We start from the raw sequence: 13,367 nt of genomic DNA on the forward strand, positions 1-13,367 counted from the left end.
GCGCGGCCGGCAGGTGGGCTGCGTGCGGGCCCGGGCGGGCCTGCGGCCTTCGGGCAGCGGGGCCTGCAGCCCCGGGGGCGAGGGGGGCCGGGCCTGCGGCCCTGCAGCCTTTGGTGACCGCTCTTGTCCCCACCCACCCCAGGTTGGGCGGCCTCCGGTCCGACGCTTCCGCAGGACAGGCCTCGAGGGAGCCGCGGCATGCCCCAGCCCGTGGCGCGGTGCGCGCCCGCCGGCCCTCGGGCGACGCTGCGCGGCCCCGGGCGGCCCCGAGGACGGCTGGCCGCGGCTGTGCAGCGGTCGTAAGCAAGATGCGGTAGCACGTGAGCCTGGAAGGCAGCGCCCCATGCCGGTTCCCCGCCGCCCGAGCGCTCTGTTCTCTGACACTTGGCCCCAAGCAGGTGCATCACAGGTGGGTAGGCAGGTGGGGTCAGCGCCGGCGACATCTTGGGGAAAAGTACGGGGAACGACTGGCCAGGGTGGATGCCTTTGTTTTTGTTTTTGTTTTTGTTTTTTTCTTTTGGTGCCATTGGGAAGTTTACAGGTGCTTTTTGCGAATAAGTTTGTAGGAAGCGAGGACTCCAGAAACGGTTGGGTTGAAATATGAATATTTTTTCCAGATAGCCACGGTTTTATTGTTAGCTGGTCCACGCCTTTGTGCCTGTGTCTGAGTGTTTAGTCCTCTCTTTACCTGGATTCCAGAGTGGTTTTTAATCTCATCAGCACGCCTGGCTCTGAGTTTCCCTGCTGACCACGTGGCTGGGTTGATAGAGTGGGCAAATGAAGCCCTTAACTCGGCGAACTTCGTGTGGATGTTTTAAAAGCACCGTGAGAAACTGGGCCAGGACCCCTACAGAAGCAAAACAGAGAAATCTTTTTTTTTTTTTTTTTCCAGGACCCTTTCAAAGGCTGCAGGGTTAGAATGAGGAAGATCAAACATATGTTCCTTGAAATGACTGAAACTTGCATTCTGCAAAGTGGCCACATTTCAGTTAGCTTCTTACTCTAAGGAAAAGCTGTGGAGTCAGCGACTGGGGAAATGGCTACAGAGGTCAGTTAGAAAGGCAGAAGCTGTGGAAGTTTGCAGGAATGGTTTAGCTGCCCACCGCGTGATGATCCCAGACCTTCCCGGATTGCTTCTTAGACTCTGTGTGAGAGAAGTGGCTAAGAAGAGACGAGCGCCTTGGCATGAGAAAATCCTCAGAGGAGCCTGTGCTGCTTCCTCCTCATCCTCCGCCCGCTCTCTGGGGTACTGCTTAGTTACCTTTGGTTTGTGGCTGCTGAAGTCATCACATTTTAGCGACTTCCCAACCAAGCAGAAATCTGCTGAGCCTCTCACATTCAACTCTGGTTTGAACTGGTTTGAGAAGGCTTAGGAGGCAGCCTTGAAACACCATTTTGATCTTTATCTGGAGATTAGGTACACAGATGGATACTCAGAAGTTTTCTGAAGGGGGGGGGGGTTGAAACTAGAGACTTTGGATGGACATTTTAAAATGATCATAACCAATTTGTTGTAGGGCATTATGGCTCCAGTGATATTAGTGTTGTAGTTATGGGTGTAGCTATAAAAACATTATAGGAAAAGTCCATTTTAAATTAGGTCAAGCCCAGAACCTTTCAAAATGAAGGTAGGTCCGGTTTCTGTAGGCTACGAGGATTTGTTTTCATTGTTTGCCAGCCTAATAAGATGCTGCTGTGGTGTGCTGTCCCTCATAAGGTGCACCTCATTTCCTGTGTGCTTTTACCTGTCTTTCAGGTAAGGATGAGAGTTGGCATTATTCCAGCCAATCAGAGTACTTGAGAGGGCCACTTGTGACCTAGGTTGGCCTTGTGTTCTTTATGATGTCTGAGAGCTTAGTTTTATGACATAATGGCCAGGAATAAGGGTGAATTCTGTGGATGTACAGGAAGCAGGTGTGTGTGGGGCTTGACGTATACCTCACAATATAAAAAGGTGCTCTTGTGTTGGGACTGTGTGAAAGGCAAGATACTTCTGTGGTTTTTCTTTTCCTGATTGTTGTTAAGAGCTTGGGTGTCTTAAATGAGGTAGGTCTGGATTTAAATCCTAGCTGTGCCTCTTTACTAGTTGTGAGATCTTAGGTTGAGTTTCTTAGCGTCTCTGAGCCTTTGTTTCCTTGTCTTGAAAGTAGAAGGAAGAATCGTACCCACCTCACAGTAGTTAGGGAGGATTAGGAGAGCGAGTTACCTGTGAACCACTTAGCCCAGTGCCTAGCATGTGGTTAGGGTCATAAATGTTAGCTGTTGTTATTTTCAGGTTGGCTGGTTAATAGCATTGCCATTTTTTCAGAATTAAAAACCTATTTAGGGCCGGCGCCGTAGCTTAACAGGCTAATCCTCCACCTTGCGGCGCCGGCACACCAGGTTCTAGTCCCGGTTGGGGCGCCGGATTCTATCCTGGTTGCCCCTCTTCCAGGCCAGCTCTCTGCTATGGCCCGGGAAGGCAGTGGAAGATGGTCCAAGTGCTTGGGCCCTGCACCCGCATGGGAGACCAGGAGAAGCACCTGGCTCCTGGCTTCGGATCAGCATGATGCGCCGGCCGCAGCGGCCATTGGAGGGTGAACCAACAGCAAAAAGGAAGACCTTTCTCTCTGTCTCTCTCTCTCTCACTATCCACTCTGCCTGTCAAAGAAAAAAAAAAAAAAAAAAAAAAACCTATTTAGACTTGCTATCACTGCTGAGGAGTATGTAGTTTTATTTATTTTTATGTTTGAGGCAGAAAAAGCTCATGCCCACAGATTCACCCCCCAGATGCCTGGGATCTTGGAGGTTGTGAGAGGCCTCCTTTGGGTAGCCTGTTGGCTAGCCTCTCGGGATTAAGACAGCTCTAAGACAGAAGCCTCTCAATTCTGACTTGGAACACTTTTTGATAATAACCTCCGTAATGTTGTTTTCAAATCAGTGTTATTTATTCTTGAGACTTTTTTACAAAGGGACCTCAAAAAGTTTGTGGAAAATCGGCATTCTCTTTTAGCTCCATGTTTCCGTGAACCTTTTGAAAGCCCCCTGTAACTGCTGTGCAAGCTGGATTGTATAGAAAAGATTCCTCTATTCTTCAGCCTGACGAGTGTGGTCTGTAGATTTAAGCACTTTTGAAATGTGTTTTGCAGGATGTTCTGTGCTCTTCCACTGAACTGCTTCTTCCTTCCTTCCTTCCTTCCTTCCTTCCTTCCTTCCTTTCTTTCTCCCTCTTTCTCCTCCCTCTCTCTCTCTCTCAAGATTTATTTATTTATTTATTTGAAAGGCAGAGTTACAGGGAGAGCAGAGGGAGAGAGAGCTCTTCGATCTGCTGGTTCACTCCCCAGATGGCTGCAATGCCGCAGCTGCGCTGATCTAAAGCCAGGAGCTTCTTGTGGGTCCTCCCATTTGGGTGCAGGGGCCCAAGGACTTGGGCTATCTTCCACTGCTTTCCCAGGCCATAGTAGAGAGCTGGATCGGAAGTGGTACAGCTGGGACTTGAACCAGTGCGCGTATGGGATGCCTGTGTCCCAGGGTTAACCTGTACCACAATGCCAACCCTCATTATACCACTAATAATCTGAATCAGATTCATTATTGCTTCAACTCCTGGTAAGGAGTTTAGATCAGTTAAGGTTCTTAAAGTAGATTAAGACAGGCTGCCTAAAAAAGCAATGGTTTGAAGTAATAAGCTCTTGGAGAAGATAGATGTTGTCAAAGGGAATGCTTGAGTGATTCTAAAAAACGGTCATTGCCCGTGTGGTCTAAGCATTGCTTTATATGGTGTGCAGTGGATTTGGAACAAGACAGACCCCAGGTCAAATCCTGTTCCTGCTCTATGATGTTGACTGGAGATAGTTCCCGTCTCTGACTCCCAGTTCTTTGCTGGTTAGACTGTGACACTGGCTGTCTCCGAGAGTTGTGAGCACAGTTGCTCAAGCCTCTTTTCTCTATCCCCAGTGACTCAGGCTCTGTAGTATCTTAACACAGTCACCAACGTCATTCTGTTGCCTAACCTTTTGTATTTCTGTTTCCTAGGATGAATGAAATGAACCTGAGCCCAGTGGGGATGGAGCAGCTGACTTCATCCTCTGTGAGCAACGCCTTGCCAGTCTCAGGAAGTCACCTGGGGCTGGCTGCCTCCCCCACGCACAGTGCCATCCCTGCCCCAGGTAGGTGGTCGGGGGATCCACTGCATGGAGCCTGGAGGAAGCCAGTGCACTCTTAAGGGGCAAGGGAGAAGTCAGGCAGTCAGTCATGCAGGGCAGGTGGCCCAGAATGGAAGGAGGCGTCTGTAGCATCTGCAGTTCTAGGGAGAAGCGCTTGTTTCTCGTGGTCTCTTTTGGGTTGGTAGCCTTTTGTCCAGAGCTGTAGTAGACTTGGCCTTTTATCTAGGGTGACCCGTTTGGCGCTTACCTTGGCTCTCTGTCCCTGGATTAATAGAAGGGAATCAGTTAAAGTCACTCGTGTTCTGGGGAAGAGGTGATACCAGAGACAGCTCCTGTGTGGAAGTCCCCATGAACCTCAGTACTCAGAAGGACAGAGCAGGAAAAACTCATTCTTCCCCATCGCTGTACTTTTTTTTTTTTTTTTGGACAGGCAGAGTGGATAGTGAGAGAGGAGAGACAGAGAGAAAGGTCTTCCTTTTTGCCGTTGGTTCATCCTCCAATGGCCGCTGCGGCCAGCGCATCGTGCTGATCCAAAGCCAGGAGCCAGGTGTTTCTCCTGGTCTCCCATGCGGGTGCAGGGCCCAAGCACTTGGGCCATCCTCCACTGCCTTCCCGGGCCATAGCAGAGAGCTGGCCTGGAAGAGGGGCAACCGGGACAGAATCCGGCGCCCCAGCCAGGACTAGAACCTGGTGTGCCAGCGCCGCAAGGCGGAGGATTAGCCTGTTAAGCCATGGCGCCGGCTCGCTGTACTTTTAAAACCATTTTTTTCTGCCTAGTTTCATTTTCATTTCCTGTTAAAATGAGTAACCTGTTGATAAGTATCTGTGACATTGTAATAATTGGACTTAAAATAGGAGCTAATTCTGGGTGGTATTTTATGTATTTATTTTAAATTTTACCTATTTTGGAATCAGAAATAGAAGGGGGAAAAAGCGTGGAAAGCAAGTGAGTGTCCTCCAGTCGTCTGGCTTCCTCCCCAAATGCCCACAATAGCCCTTACTCGGGCTGAAGCTGGGAGCCGGGAACTCAAGTCTAGTTCTCCCGCCTGGGTGACAAGGACACAACTGCTTGAGCCGTCACTGCTGCCTCCCAAGGTGGGCATTAGCAGGAAGCTGGAGCCAGGGGCTGGAGCTGAGAGTCAAACACAGGTACTCCAGTGTGGGCCGTGGGCACCTGAACTGTCTTAACGGCGAGGCTAAGTGCAAGACTGATCTAAACTAGGATCACTTCACATTCCTTAAGTCCCGTAAAAGAAAATCTTTAAAATTATTAGTTGTTAATACAGTTGTCTCTTAGGCATTCCTTTTTAAAAATGTACATTTTTACTAAGGAGGAAAGCTTATTAAAAAATCATTGCCCCTCCAGGGGGCTGGCACTGTAGCACAGCAGGTTAAAGCCCTGGCCTGTAGCACCTGCATTCCATATGGGCTCCGGTTCAAGTCCTGGCTATTCTACTTTTGATTCAGCTCCCTGCGAATGTGCCTGGGAAAGCAGCAGAGGATGGCCCAAGTGCTTTTACCCCTGCACTCCTGTGGGAGACCTGGAAGAAGCTCCTGGCTTTGGATCAGCTTAGCTCAGGCTGTTGCAGATATTTGGAGAGAGCACCAATGGATGGAAGACCTCTCTGTCTCTCTCTGTAACCCTGTCTTTCAAATAAATAAAATAAATATCAAAAATGTAAAAAAATTGCCCCTGGTAAAAATATGCAAATCAGTACTGCCAAGTTGGTGAGTATTCATTATGCTACTTAGGCACAGTACGAGTCACTGCAGCTTTTGGCAAGTAGATATAATCTAAAATTTAAATTTATTAATTGTGAAGTGTAGACTATGAAAATGAATATGTACAGTTTTACATATGACTTGAAATTATTTTCCAAGTAGAAGCATAGCTGTGAAATTTTTTTTGAAGAAAATATTTTCATCTAAAATGGCAAACATAGGAGCTGGCATTGTGGTGTAGTGGGCAAAGCCACCACCACCTATGATGCGAGCATCCTGTGTGGGTGCTGGTTTGTGTCCCAGCTGCTCCACTTCTGATCTAGTTCCCTGCTGATGGCCTGGGAAAAAGAAGAGGATGGCCCAAGTGTTTGGGCCCCTGCCACCCACGTGAAAGACCTGGAAGAAGCTCCTGGCTCCTGGCTTTAGCCTGGCCTAGCCCTAGCCATTGTGGCCATGTAGGGAGTGAACCAGCGAATGGAAGATCTCTTTGTCTTTCTCTCTCTCTTTCTAACTCTTTCAAATCTTAAATAAATAAAATGGTAAATAAAGTTAAAAAAAAATGTCATTTACTCAAGGACTGCTCCTGAACACTTTATGTTCTTTGCATTGTTCTGTATATAATTTTTAAACTAAGTTTTTTCCTAAGGATTTATTTATTTATTTGAAAGGCAGAGTTACACAGAGAGCAAGCAAGATCTTCCATCCACTGGGTTCACTCCCCAGATGGCCACAATGGCCAGGACTGGACCAGGCCAAAGCCAGGAGCATTGGAACTCCATGTGCAGGGGCCCAGGCACATTAGCAGGGAGCTGGATGGGAAGAGGAGCAGCCAGGACATGATCCGTTGCTCATATGGGATGCTGGCTTAACATGCTGCACAACACTGGCCCTAGGTTTTTAATCATAGATGAAATGTTTTGTTGTGCAGGACCAGTATTGGCAACTGGAAGATCAACTTGACATTTTAAAAGTAACTTGAGAACTAATACTTTGTTTAGCCCTGTTTGTAGATGTTTTTATAACTCTATCTAGGGATAAAAAGGGCTACTAGGAAAGACTTCTATCCATTTGCAGAAACCTTTCTAGGAGTTCAGCCACTGTTAATACAATTTTTCAGTACTTTCTTTTTGAGAAAAAAAAATTTTTTTTGTAGGCCTGCCAGTGGCAATTCCAAACCTGGGTCCCTCCCTGAGTTCTCTGCCTTCCGCTTTGTCTCTGATGCTCCCGATGGGCATTGGCGATCGAGGGGTGATGTGTGGGTTACCTGAAAGGAACTATACCCTACCTCCACCACCTTACCCTCACCTGGAGAGCAGTTACTTCAGGACTATTCTACCCGGTACGTGTTACAGTTTGTAACTTCTCTTCTTAATTGAGTAACAGTTCTTCCTGTTTGTCTATTAGATATTAATCTCTTGGGGAGGGGAAGCTTTGTTTATATTTGTGTACTTTTCCTCTTAGGATGTGCATGTAACACATTACTAATGCAGTAGTTTGACTAAGATCATTTCTTCATTCACAGAAACATTTTCTCCTGTTCTGCAGTTATGCTTGTTGTTCCTACCAACTACCAGTCCTGCTAGGATGTCATTGTTTTTTAAAGTTTATTGAATTCTTTCTCTGGTATAAAAATATTATATATTCATTTCAGACAATTTAGCAAAGAAAGAGGACAGGGAACCACTCCCAGTCATCCACCCATCTTTTTTGGTGTACTTCCTTCTTTTATTTGGGTGTGTGAGTTTTTACTGTTTGTCATAACTGAGGCTGTGTCCTGGGGCAGGCATTTGCCATAGCAGGTCAGACACTTGGGACACATGCATCCCATGACAGAGTGCCTGGGTTGGAATCCTGGCTCTGCTTCTGATTTCAACTCCCTGCTCATGTGTAGGAGACCCTTTGTCTCTCTGCCTTTCATATAAATAAAAAACTTTAAAATACAATTTAAAGAAAGACCGCATTTTCCATACAGTTTTCATCTTTCCTTTATTATTATTATTTTTCTTTGCTTTTACAGTTGTTTTCCCTTGCTGGTTTGCACAGTTATCCTTTTTAATGACATGTTGCTTTCTATTGAATGGATATTTCCTGGTTTATTTTACAGTCTTTATTCTTGCGCAGTTTGTTTTTTCTAGGTTTTTATTATTATTGTAACTAATGCTCTGCTGAATGTCTTTGCCAATAATATTTGCACAATGCATTTACGGAAGATATTGCAAATGCAATTTCTTGTACAAGAGAACATTAGCATTTTTGTTCTTAATGTACACATTTTTCAAAGGGGTTTCAGCGATTTATACTCCCACTGGCTATGCATTTAAGACCATTTCATGGGGCTGGCGCCGTGGCTCACTTGGCTAATCCTCCGCCTGTGGTGCCAGAATCCCGTATGGGCACCGGGTTCTAGTCCCAGTTGCTCCTCTTGCAGTCCAGCTCTCTGCTGTGGCCCGGGAGGGCAGTGGAGGATGGCCCAAGTGATTGGGCATCTGCACCTGACTTCGGATCGGCGCAGCACCAGCCGTAGTGGCCATTTGGGGGGTGAACCAACTGAAAGAAGACCTTTCTCTCTGTATCTCTGTCTCTCTCTCTCTCTCTCTAACTCTACCTGTCAAATAAGTAAAAAAAGGAAAAAAGACTGTTTCACCACACTCTCAAAAGTACAAGTTTTCAAATTTGTTTCGTTTTTATAACACAGGTACGATTGTGACTTACTTTGAATACTTTAGTGTGCTGTGATAGTTTAATGAGTTGAAATTGATTAGATTTAACATATTTAAGTTTTATTTTCACATGAGACATCTTTTAAACCATTTTTCCTTTTAAATGGTTCTTGTAAAGCAAACTTTAACATCTTAGGACTCAGGAATTGCAGCCATGTATGTAGTAAAACAGTGTTTAAATGATTAATTTCCAGTCAGCTTCAAAGGGTTGTTTTTTTAGGATTTCTGAGTTTCAAGGTAAAAATTCAATTATGATATGTGTATGTTGCTGTTTATAAAGTATGTACATATTGGTTAAGGAATTAGGAGATTATTTTAACTTAGTTTTTATTTGTAAGGAAAATAGCTTATAAATAGCAACTTGAATTCCGTGTATTTAACAATGTGCTAACAATTCTCTCATGTCTCGCCTTTTCCATTTCTTAGGCATTTTGTCTTATTTAGCTGACAGACCACCTCCTCAGTACATCCATCCCAACTCTATCAATGTGGATGGCAACACAGCGTTATCAATTGCCAATAATCCTTCAGCGCTAGATCCCTATCAGTCCAATGGAAATGTTGGATTAGAGCCAGGCATTGTTTCGATAGACTCTCGCTCTGTGAACACACACGGCACCCAAAGTCTTCACCCCAGCGATGGCCATGAGGTGGCCTTGGACACAACCATCACCATGGAGAATGTTTCCAGGGTGACCAGCCCGATCTCCACAGACGGAATGGCGGAGGAGCTTGCGATGGATGGTGTTGCGGGCGAGCACCCCCAGATCCCAAACGGCTCCAGAAGTCACGAACCTCTGTCTGTGGATTCTGTGAGCAGCAGCCTTGCAGCAGACACTGTAGGACATGGTGGTGTGATACCTATCCATGGCAATGGCCTGGAGCTCCCCGTGGTCATGGAGACAGACCACATTTCAAGTCGGGTCAGCGGCATGTCAGACAGTGCCCTCAGTGACTCCATCCACACCGTGGCCATGAGCACCAACTCTGTAAGCGTGGCACTCTCTACCTCACACAACCTCGCCTCCCTAGAATCCGTTTCCCTCCATGAAGTTGGCCTCAGCCTAGAACCTGTGGCTGTTTCCTCCATCAGCCAGGAGGTTGCTATGGGGACAGGCCATGTAGATGTGTCTTCAGACAGTCTTTCTTTTGTACCACCTTCACTGCAAATGGAAGACTCCAATTCAAACAAGGAAAACATGGCAACCTTGTTTACAGTTTGTGAGTGTGCTTAGCCTTTCTCTTGTGGAAATGCTGGTATAAGGGGCTGTCATTCCTGAGAAGTTAGTCACAAAATCTGGCATTGACTAAGGAAGTAGAGAAAGCAACTAGACTTCGGAACCTCCGTTGTTTACACTAATGTGGGGCCTTTCCTTGAAGTAACCCACAGCATACTTCTTGTTTGCATCCTCCTAAAGAAAGGAAACATGAAATGGTCGTTTCTGTGTTTTACAGCTAAGCTTAGCTCGACAATGTAGAGAATTGTAGCGGTACACTTCAGTAAAGCTAGTCTGTGACACATCTTATATTTTTCAATATAAGACCCACAAAACATTAAATCATTTTTATTTTTATAGCCCTATGGGAAAATGTAGGTGGATATAAATGCACTTTTTTCCTTTGGTTAGAATGCATATAAATTACTGTAATTGGGCATGTAGAAGGTCTTTTTTAGTGGGCAAGGACAAGAATCATATAAAAACAGTCATCTGTTGGTGTCACTGTGTGTTTCATTCATGCAGGAAATGTGTTGTGCACGCCAACCTCTGTGATAGATGCTAGGGACAGAATGTTCTCCAGAGGCAGTTCAACCTGTAAGGAGTCCAGAGTCGTATGGGAAGCAGAGGGAAGTAAACAAGCTATTGCAGTACAGTGTAAGTGTACGATGGTTAAACGCTGTGCTCAGGTATCCTGAAGGGGAAGACCTGAACCCCAGGAGGTGATGTACCTGTTACCACCTTCCGTGTGTGCAAGGAAGATGCAGGCATTTGGGAGTCAGGAACACAGGAGTTATCATCCGTAAGACATAGAACTAAAGCAACCATGAGTGGTTCAGAATTTCTGAAGCATAAAAAGGGAGGTGATGAGGAGCGGGGTCACACAATGAGAAAAATAGGAGTCGGAATGCAAAGGTTCTCTGAGGACCAGCTGAGAGTTGGGGTTGGTTTCTCCTGCAGTGACTGAAGTTGCTAGAAGCATGTAGGCTGTGAAGGTGGTGCCGTCATTTGAGAGAGGAGTTTCTAGCCTGTAGTAGAGATAATTAGGATGAGGGAGAGTAGAGCATCGTTACAGAGAACTCAGGGCTTGTTGGTTAGATGAAGTGGCGGGGTCGGGGAGGTGGTGTTGAAAACCCTAGTTTGCGGCACGGGGTACTAGGTAGATAGGATAATGAAAGGTGCAGGATGAGGCGATTTTTTTAAGGAGTGATGGCGAGTCCGTTTTTAGACATGTTGATGTCAGTGTCTGTAAGATACCTGGTAGAGATATCTAAGGAAAAGTCAGACTCAACTGTGTCTGAACTCTAGCAGAGAGCTCTCTGTCTGGAAATACGGATCATCAACATTGAGATGTTAGCTATGACCGAGTAAGTGGGATGAAATCATCCAGTCACAGTGTGGACTGAGCAGAGGGTTAGAAATGGCACGTGCAGCAGCAGAGGAAGAGCCCCCAAAGCAGACTGAACAGGAGGAGGCTCAGGACAGTATGGGGCATTAACCTTTCAAAGTATCATTTATGATTTTAAAATATTTTAATCTAAGAATGTAATTAGTGTAAGGCTCATTAATGTAACAAAAGAGGTGGCCTAAATATGCCAGTTACTCCTTAAGTGGGTAAGCAGAACCTCTTTTTAAAATAATGTATAATTTACATTATGATATATACAATTTGATGTGTTTTAGTATATTCACAAGGCTGTGAACCATCTAACTTCAAAACATTGTAATCGGGGCTAGCGCTGAGGCACAGCAGGTTAAACCTTGGCCTGAAGCGCCGGCAACCCATATGGGCACCGGTTCGAGACCCAGCAGCTCCATTCCCGATCCAGCTCTCTGCTGTGGCCTGGGAAAGCAGTGGAAGATGGCCCAAGTCCTTGGGTCCCTGCACCTGCATGGGAGACCCGGAAGAAGCTCCTGGCTTCGGATCAGTGCAGCTCTGGCTGTTGTGGCCATCTGGGGAGTGAACCAGCAGATGGAAGACCTCTCTCTCTGTCTCTACCTCTCTCTGTAACTCTGTCTTTCAAATAAATAAAATAAATCTTTAAAAAAAAATTGTAATCACTCCTTAGAGGAACCTCATACCCATTAGTCACTCCCCATCCCCTCCTTTTCTCTACTTTTTTTTTTTTTTTAAGATTTATTTATTCATTTGAAAGTCAGAGTTACACAGAGAGATAAGGAGAGGCAAAGAGAGAGAAGTCTTCCATCCACTGGCTCACTCTCCAGTTGGCCGCAATGGCCAGAGCTGTGCCAATCTGAAGTCAGGAGCCAGGAGCTTCTTCCAGGTCTCCCATGTGGTTGCAGGGGCCCAAGGACGTAGGCCATCTTCCACTGCTTTCCCAGGCCATAGCAGAGAGCTGGATTGGAAGTGGAGCAGCTGGGTCTCGAACCGGTGCCTATATGGGATGCCAGCAGTGCAGGTGGCAGCTTAACACGCTATGCCACAGCGCCGTCCCCTCTACTTTTTTTAAAATTTATTTAAAAGAGGAGAGAGAGAGATCTTCCATCCACTGGTTCACTCCCCTAATGGCCACAATGGCCAGTACTGGGCCAGGCCAAGGACTTGTGCTTTTCTCCGCTACTTCCTCAGGTGCATTAGCAGGGAGCTGGATCAGAATAGGAGTAGCCGGGACTCGAACCAGTGCCTATATGGTATGCTGGCACTGCTGATGGCTGCTAAACCTGCTGTACTACAGTGCTGGCCCCTCCTTTTCTCTGTTCTTAGGCAACCACTAGTTTACTTTCTTTGAGGGCTAGCCTGTGCTCGATATTTCATAGACATGGAAACATGATGTGTAGCCTTGTGTGCCTGGCTTCCTTTACTTGGTGTATGTAGTATGTGTGATCTTCATTTGTGTCGTGTAACATGTATCGGTGCTTTCATTTTTATTGCTGAATAATATTCCATGACAAGGCTGTATCATGTTTCATGTATCCACTTACCAGCTGATGGACATTTGCGTTGCTTCCACCTGTGATCTGATGACTAATGCTGTTGTCAGCACTCACGTACAAGTGTTTGTATAGACGTGTTTTCAGTTCTCCTGGGTATATATCTAAATGTGGAGTTGCTGTGTTTAACTTCTTAAGGAACTGCCGGACTTGTTCCCAAAGTGGCTGTACCATTTTATTTTACATTCCTAGCAGCACCGTGTGAAGGTTCCAGTTTCTCCCCATCCTTGCTAATACATAGTTTCTTTTTTGTGATAGCCATCCTAGTGGGAGTGAAGTGACATCTCATTGTGGCTTTAATTTGCCTAGTGACTAATTATCTTACGCATCTTTCATGCACTTAATAATTTTTGGTATATCTTTGGAGAAAACACTGTTTTTTGCAGTATGAAAATTGAATTTGGAGATGGTTCCTTTTCTTGAGAGAATCCATTCTCATAGTATGATGAGTCCAAGGATTTTTTTTTTTTTTTAAGGCACAGTTAGAGAAAGGGAGAGACAGCAGAGATACCTTCCATCTGTTCACTCTCCAAAGACAGCAATGAACGGCTGGGCTGGTCTGAAGCCAGGAGCCTGGATCTTCTTCCAGGTCTCCCACGTGGGTGCAGGGG

The 13,367-nt window shown here is 45.9% G+C and overlaps 1 protein-coding gene across 3 annotated transcripts in view; it reads left to right on the top strand.

Moving 5' to 3' along the window:
- Window positions 1-264: 264 nt before the first annotated feature.
- Window positions 265-13,367, top strand: part of PRDM4 (PR/SET domain 4) — a 34,133-nt gene continuing 21,030 nt past the window's right edge. Inside the window, exons 1-4 of one of the 3 annotated variants that reach the window (XM_062202961.1) lie at window positions 265-409; window positions 4,015-4,148; window positions 7,021-7,206; window positions 9,014-9,808. In XM_062202961.1, coding sequence (XP_062058945.1) covers window positions 4,016-4,148; window positions 7,021-7,206; window positions 9,014-9,808 — 1,114 coding nt within the window. In that variant the 5' untranslated portion in view covers window positions 265-409; window position 4,015. Of the gene's footprint in view, window positions 410-1,094; window positions 1,247-4,014; window positions 4,149-7,020; window positions 7,207-9,013; window positions 9,809-13,367 lie in introns of those variants that run through there. The other 2 variants (XM_062202960.1, XM_062202962.1) reach the window with 2 other exon arrangements.

This window comes from Lepus europaeus, chromosome 10 (genome assembly GCF_033115175.1).
Source record: "Lepus europaeus isolate LE1 chromosome 10, mLepTim1.pri, whole genome shotgun sequence".
In the NCBI taxonomy this organism is placed as follows: domain Eukaryota; kingdom Metazoa; phylum Chordata; class Mammalia; order Lagomorpha; family Leporidae; genus Lepus; species Lepus europaeus.